Source organism: Cystoisospora suis, assembly GCF_002600585.1.
Source record: "Cystoisospora suis strain Wien I chromosome Unknown contig_640, whole genome shotgun sequence".
NCBI classification, from domain to species: domain Eukaryota; phylum Apicomplexa; class Conoidasida; order Eucoccidiorida; family Sarcocystidae; genus Cystoisospora; species Cystoisospora suis.
This window is the reverse complement of record NW_027153441.1, coordinates 1-6,795: the sequence shown is the minus strand read 5'-3', so window position 1 is coordinate 6,795 and position 6,795 is coordinate 1. Positions and strand designations below refer to the sequence as shown.

Here is a 6,795-nt window from a genome sequence, read left to right as displayed (position 1 = left end):
AGGTCTCGGCATTTTCCGTAGTATACCTTTCTGTTTCGGGGGACATTTCGAGTAGTTGCTTTTCGTCACAGTTCCACCTCCTGTTTCGTCTTCTTTTCTTCAACGTGCAGAGGCGAGCAGGCCCAGCTGACCGCTCAGAAGGGTGGAGCAAGCTCTTACGCTCAGTCGCGCGCCGAGGTGGGTGGGCTCACCGCTGACGCGCCCGTTCACAGCCTGTGGGAAGACGCTTGTTCTTCTCGGTTCTGCGAGAGAGGCCAGGCACTCTTCCGTCTAGAGTTTTCGAGAGAAGAGCCCTTATTCCGTTCCATAGCTCGGTAGTCTGGATTCTGAAGGTCAACGTGTGAAGGCTGACTGCGGACGAATTCTTTAGTTCCCTCGTGACGAGTGGGCCAAGTGAAGAGGAGGTACCGTGGCTTCGGGTTGCGGTTTGAATGGCGTAGGTACGGCATACAGTAATGCGTACGTGTGATACGATTCTTCCAGTTCGCCCCTATGTTGTGAAGAGGACGTCGCAGTGCGATGTTGCCAAGGTGTTTCTCTGTGTGCATGTGTGTGGCGGAGCGCTTCAGGCCGTGGAAAATGTGCAGCGAGTCATTGGGGAGCTCGCAACGATCTTTCAGCGCGTCGCGACTATGATCTCGCATCAAGACGAGATGATCCAGAGAATTGACCATGATATTGACACCTCAATGCACAATATTCGTGAAGGTAGATGAAGAAACTAGGATCACGTGCGAACATTGAGATGAGATGTTTTCGGCTCATTCAATATGTCTCCATACGAAGCAAAATCTTAGGGAAAGGGGACACGTTCTCTTTCTTCTCTGAGCGGTATGCGGCCCTGGATTCGCGCTGACGGCTGGATCGTGTGCGCCTTGTGGGACGCGGTTAGCGCAGAAGAGTGCCCCTCACATGGGACAGACTGGCTGTCGCGTTCAGTTGTTACCTTTGCACGCAGTGCGCCTTTGTGGTCTAGGCTATGCCTGGAAGTCATTAAGCGGTTTGCCCAGTTGTAGTATTGTGTAGATTCTCTTTTCTTCTGTGTCATTCGTCCGCTGTTGGCTTTGAAAAGCGATTGCTCACCATATTCTTCTCTCTCTCCCCCCCGCTCCTCCCAGTGTTGGGGTAGGAGACGAGACTGCGTTGACGCGTTCTTTGTCCCTTGTCCGATGCCAGGACAGATCATTTGATCAGGGCTCACACGTTCTTGTGTCCCCGCGTAATTTTTCGTGCTGTTCGTGTGTTCATGCATCTCCAGGTCAGACAGAGCTCCTGAATTATTTCCACCGGATTTCTTCCAACAGGTCACTCATTCTCAAAGTAAGTCTGCTCCAGTCTCCTCACGCAGCAGCAGCCCAACGTGTCATTTAGTTGTTGGTTCGTGTGTTCGAGCCGAAGGATTCCTCGTCGTCTGTGATATTGTAGGGAGTCCCAGTAACGCCGTGGACAGCCAGCTCAGCCCGGACATAATACGTGATACAATCAATACCGTGGCGATAGCCGGCCGTACGCACCTTCTCTGTAACCGGACTATGCAACAGGGGGCACTGTGATTTGAGTACTCCCGCTGCTTTCGCAGAGATCGCAAGCTCGTTTCTCGGAGGGGGGGAGGCGATGATGTTGGTGATATGCAACTGATCTCAAGAGCCTATCCCGCAACTTTCCAAGTCGGCGTGGTGTGTCCTTTGGTGCCGTTTATGATTTTGTTAGGTCTTCGCGATTCTCTTCGCGTTTATCATTTTCTTCGTCTTCTTTTTGAGCTGAGGGGCGGCACCGTCTGCCGACTGTGCTCACTCCGCACTAGCGTGGTTCGAACCTCTCATAGTCTCCCATAGGCTCCCCGACTTCTGCTCGTTGTTTGGGACTGTCGCGTGGATAGTTTGTCGTACGACAACTAAGATCTGTGCTGCCGTTGCTTGGTGCCGCTGTTGGACTATCTTTCTTTCCGAAATGCAATTCTCATTACCATTTATTGCGTCCTAGTTCAGTTTGCGACGCGGGTACGCCTCTTTCGTCGCGCTGCTCATCAAGCTTTTTCTTGTGGGGATTTCGACTGTAGTCCAACAACCCTCTCGCAGTAGATCCCGACCCGCCGCGACAGGAGCCACAGAAGGATGCGCGTACTGGAACATGGCTGTCTCTCGTAGCCTTTCATCAGACGTGGCGTACAACGTTCACTGCTTTCGTCAGACACAGGGCACGCCTGTCTGTTATAAAATGGCTTGCCTTGCTCCCTCGGCGCAGCCCGCTGGCAGTAGGTCTGTCGGGATGACTGGGGCGAGGTAGTGAGTACGCCTCAAGCATACCGCCCGGTAGTTGGCACGGTCGCCGGATTGCAGTTTTTTTTTCTTCCCGAAGTGAGTTACAAAGAGGACGTAGGTTTATGTATTGCAAGGCGTCCGAAAGGGGCCACTGTACCGCGTGTCTGTCGTTAGGGGCTGGCGACAGCGGGTGACAATGGGCAGCCGTCGAGGTTCGCCGGGTCAAATCGGGCCCGCAAATGACTGGCTGGTTCGTGTGTAGTGAAGCATCCCGGAAGTGTGACTGGCTCCTGAATCCTCTTGGTGGTGAACTACGTAATCCGCAGCGCACATCTCAAAAAAGACGGCTTGAAGAGACTCAGGACTCGCGGATTTAGATGCGGAACACGCGCTCGGGAAGTCGATTGGTCAGAGGCAGCCGACGTTTCGGGAGTCGAACGAGCCGCGCAGACAGCGGTTGCCTGGCAGCACATCAGCAGGCTGATGCGACTCCACACGCAAGGTTCGCTGGCTTCGCGTCGGCATTATTCTTGGCGAGCGAGGAATCTTGTGGTTTCGTGGCTCCCGTGAAGACACGTGGTCGCCAGCTACCGGGGGGGTTCCGCGCCCCTAGGTTCCTGGTGGCCTGTGTCCGTTTGCGTAGTAGTGTTGCGTTAGCGGCGCACAGGTGCTGCCTGCCTGCGTAGAGTACGGGACCAGTAAAACTTCAGGCATCGGGCAAGTGTGAATGCGCTAAAGCGACGTGCAGTGGCTTGTCTGCGAAGCCTTAAAAAGACAATGCCTACCTCGGTATGCCCCGCTCTTTTCTCCTGTAGCTTCATAAAAGCACAAACCAATCGACTGAGGAACACTCACCCAGGGATCCTTAGCTTTCAGTGTAAAGAATAACACCGAGCGCGACAGATATCGTCTGCCCGCTGCTGCGGACGTGACCTTGGCGGATGCCCGGGATTCAGCAAGGACGTTTTTTCGATAAGCCGGAGAGATCCAGATGCGGCCGGAAGCCTATAGGCATGCGTTTACGCGAATTCAAGCGACATGATGTACGAAAGCCGGCACCCTGGGCGAGATAAAGCTTCCTTACTCGACCCGGCTTGTGCTACAATTTTTGTAAGCGTATCGAAAGCGGCATGAGAGTCCTTCGCTTCCTTCAATCGCCCTGTAGCCTTTAGCTGGCCCTAGGCAACCGGCGCTCTCGCCCGCTCCCGGTGACACAGTCCGGGATCCACCTTTCAGCTTTGTTCTGTCGTCGGCTTCAGATCTACGGCCTGGCTCACAAACTGAGGATTCTGTGTGGCTTCTAGTGCCAGGTTCACAATGTTAGTGGCGAGTTATTTTGCTCGGCCTCTACGGCCCGCACTACACCAGCTTCTTGGGCGTCGGCTCTCCCCGTCCATGGGCCCTGTAAACGCCCTCTCATTGCGTCACTTTTCCTCAACTCCCCCGCCGTCCCTTGCGAAGCCAGGAAGTCATCCTCCCTCTGATCACCATGACGATCACCGCCCAAACTTCTATCACATGCCTGTGCATCATCATGGAGATCCTAGGCATCACCTCGACCCGGACGGGACCATGCGCCCAATGACGACTGCAGAGACATTTCATTGGGAGAATGAAGCAGGAGACACCCCCCCCCAGCAGATTGTGTCCATCGACGGCAGGAAGATGGTCAAGGGAATTGAAACGAGGGATTTCGTGGAGCTTTTTCAGATCCACCAGGTAAATGCTCTTGTGGTAGGATTGAAGGGCTCACCCACTGTCACTCGGGAGTGACAGTGGGTGACTTAGTGTCTCACCGCCAACCAAGTATGCTTTTTTGTTGCGGGAAGCGAAGGTTTCACGGCCTCGTAAATGAGGCGTCGGCTGCAGTTTGAGAGGACGGTCTGCTTCGGAAGACAGCTCTGTCCCCTCTGAGGCATCCCACAGTTCTCAATTCTGAGACTCACTAAACAGACGTCAGGTTTTCGCTGAGGACAGCTCTCAGCCGCTCATGGGGGCTTCTCACTTGATATGAATGTAGATGGATGCCCCATACGGTAGCCGTTATGCTTGCCGGGAGAGCTCAGTTCTATTGGCTGGTTGTATACAAGTGTGCAAGAAGCAATGTGTGTCGAGACCACGAGATGCGCTTTCGCTCTTGTGCCCGTTTGGCTGGTGGGACGTCCTTGTGATTGGTCGAGCGGTCATTTTCTTTTGTAAGGGAGGTGCGAAGTGCGGTGTAGCCTCACGTGCTGATGCCGGCGGCTGACAGTTGTGTCCCGTCTACCTGACACACCCAGGGAAGCCGTTCTATTGGAGAGGTCGTCTGATTTCGCGTGGGGTGTTGCGCGCTGTTACTGAGTGCTACCGTTGGGCCCTGGAGAAATTTGGCACTTCAACTGCCTGGATCGTTGGAGTAGGGCACTTCGGCGCCTTCGCGCTCTCGCAGCCTGGGCAGAAAGGCTGAGATCCGTGTTTGACCTTTCGAGTGGTGTTTGCCGGACTCAATATTTTGGTGGTCTTCTAGTACTGTTCGCATGTCTGTCCTGGCATAGATCGTAGTAGCTCAAGGGGCGCCGAACGGCAGAAGTGAGGACAGACCCAAAAGAAGACGATCTATCGCCCTAACGGAATCTAGCAAGGGCGAAAAGAGGTCGGACACGGTTCTGGGGTCCTGTTTGTCTGCGTGGTGGGTGGCATCTCCAGAAAAATATGCCATTTTGGCCGAGGACGCGACTGAACGTGTGGGGCAACTACGACTTGCTCATGAAGGCGGAGTTTCTTTTCTTTTGGATTCCGACCTTTATCATCTGGTCGCTGGCAGGTAGGGCTGGACACAGTCTAAAGCAGAGTGATCTACGCGGTGTTTGCCTTTCTTGCGTACTCAGAGAGCGCTTGCATTTACCCAAACCCCGGCAGTCTTATACTGAGTGAGCAACGTTGATGGCGCACAACTTTCCAAGTGACTCACCTCATATAGTTGTCCGTAGCCGTATTGTAGGCAGTGTCGGCGGCACACTTCCGAGCACACAAAGGGACAGCCGTGCCGCGCTCTTACTGTATGATGGACTGTGCCCACAGCCGAGATCTGACGCCTTGTGTTAGCTGAGTTTCGTCAGCGCGTTTCCCCGTGTCGTCTATCACAGAACTTGAAAGTAGGCACAGCGTTCCCAGGATTTGTTTCTTTGCGCTTGCAGTGCCGATGTTCACGATGTTGTACATGTACGATGAGGCGGTCTACAGCGCTATGACAGTTAAGGTTATCGGACGGCAGTGGTACTGGATATATGAAGTCGAGTCTCCTGTCGACGACGATGAGGAAGAGTGAACTGCAATAAGTACTCCATTGCGTCGAAGAAAAAGAAAGGGTCAAGCAAAAGATCAATGTTGAAGTTGTCGATCTGTGTCTGAATGCATGAGAGGAGACGTCAGTTCTTTGGCCTCGTGAGGCATCGATCCGTGACGGGTTTCTTTGGGAAAGCGACCCTGCGTTGATTCTTGGGCCAGACAGATAAGTGTGCACTTTCGTAACTCGAAAGTGAAAACAGCGGAACAGTGCTGCAAACCGGAAATTAAGATCTCCTCAAGTCGTAGTACGGAACCGAGAGGGTGTTTACTCGCGCACTGTGAAGTTTAGACTTTTGTAGTCCGTGATGCAGACAGATTATCTTCTCTGGACTGACACATAAATGTAAGGAGATTGCGAAGTCGCGTTGCTGGCGAAGCAGGTGCGGCATCTGAGGGCGCTGCGCAGAGCGGTCAGCAGCTTCTCCGAAAACCAATCTCCAAAGTACCGCTTTGGCGATGTGACTCGGTGCATCCTTCCGGGCCCAGACTCCAGCCCGAGTAGCACGGGTTACCGCACACTGCTGCTCAGTGTACTCAGGCCGGCCGAAGACGTTGATCAGTCTCATTCTGAGCTGCATTCTACGTACGACATGTTTGACAGAGTGCATCCGTACTTCTCGTTGTATCCATGGGGGCGTGTCGAGGGACGTGAAAGTGCAATCAGAAATCGCGGGTGTGCTCCACTTTGCTGTAGTTGTGTCCGGCCGTCGCCACAAAGAGCCATGCGCTTGCAAGACTCACAGAAAAGCTTTTCTCATGTCAGACGGCGCTCGGCTTGAGGGAAGGGCAAGCGACGGCGGAAGCTCCGGTGCACGTGGGAGATTCCGAGAGAACCAGATTCTGCACATGAGTAACAGCTCTACGACAAGCAGACACGAAGAAGTGCCAGTGGAACCACATTATAAGAGCAGCAGCCGCAGCTCGCAAAATTCCTCCGGAAAGAGGCAGTTCGGTCCCGCGTGCTCAAGAGGTTCGATGGCTACTGCTCCGGGGACCAGATCCCTTGTAGACTTCCAGTGCAGCTTCTTAACGGAGCCGCACGTCTCATCTCCTTACAGAAGAGGCTGCAGGATCCATAACTTCTCAGCCCACAGATAATCGAAGACGAGCATATCCCAAGTGAGCTCTATCCTAGCCTTGACAGGAAATCTGCACTGCACCGCGGGAGATATGTGGGGGGTTAGTCTTGTGTATGTCAGAATCCGAG

At 53.8% G+C, this 6,795-nt stretch overlaps 2 protein-coding genes across 2 annotated transcripts; both read left to right on the top strand.

Annotated features, from left to right (window-relative positions):
- Positions 1–111: 111 nt before the first annotated feature.
- Positions 112–2,099, top strand: CSUI_001587 (syntaxin 5). Its single transcript, XM_068061792.1, has 4 exons — positions 112–177; positions 570–708; positions 1,259–1,320; positions 1,711–2,099. The coding sequence occupies exons 2-4, from the start codon at positions 633–635 to the stop codon at positions 1,762–1,764; spliced, it is 192 nt and encodes a 63-aa protein (XP_067926233.1). The 5' UTR covers positions 112–177; positions 570–632; the 3' UTR covers positions 1,765–2,099.
- Positions 2,100–3,578: 1,479 nt separating this feature from the next.
- CSUI_001586 (cytochrome c oxidase subunit) lies at positions 3,579–5,762 on the top strand (the record flags this gene model as incomplete). Its single annotated transcript, XM_068061791.1, has 3 exons — positions 3,579–3,980; positions 4,947–5,064; positions 5,438–5,762. 3 exons carry the CDS (start codon positions 3,579–3,581, stop codon positions 5,566–5,568), a joined length of 651 nt encoding a protein of 216 aa, XP_067926232.1. The 3' UTR covers positions 5,569–5,762.
- Between the last annotated feature and the right edge of the window lie 1,033 nt (positions 5,763–6,795).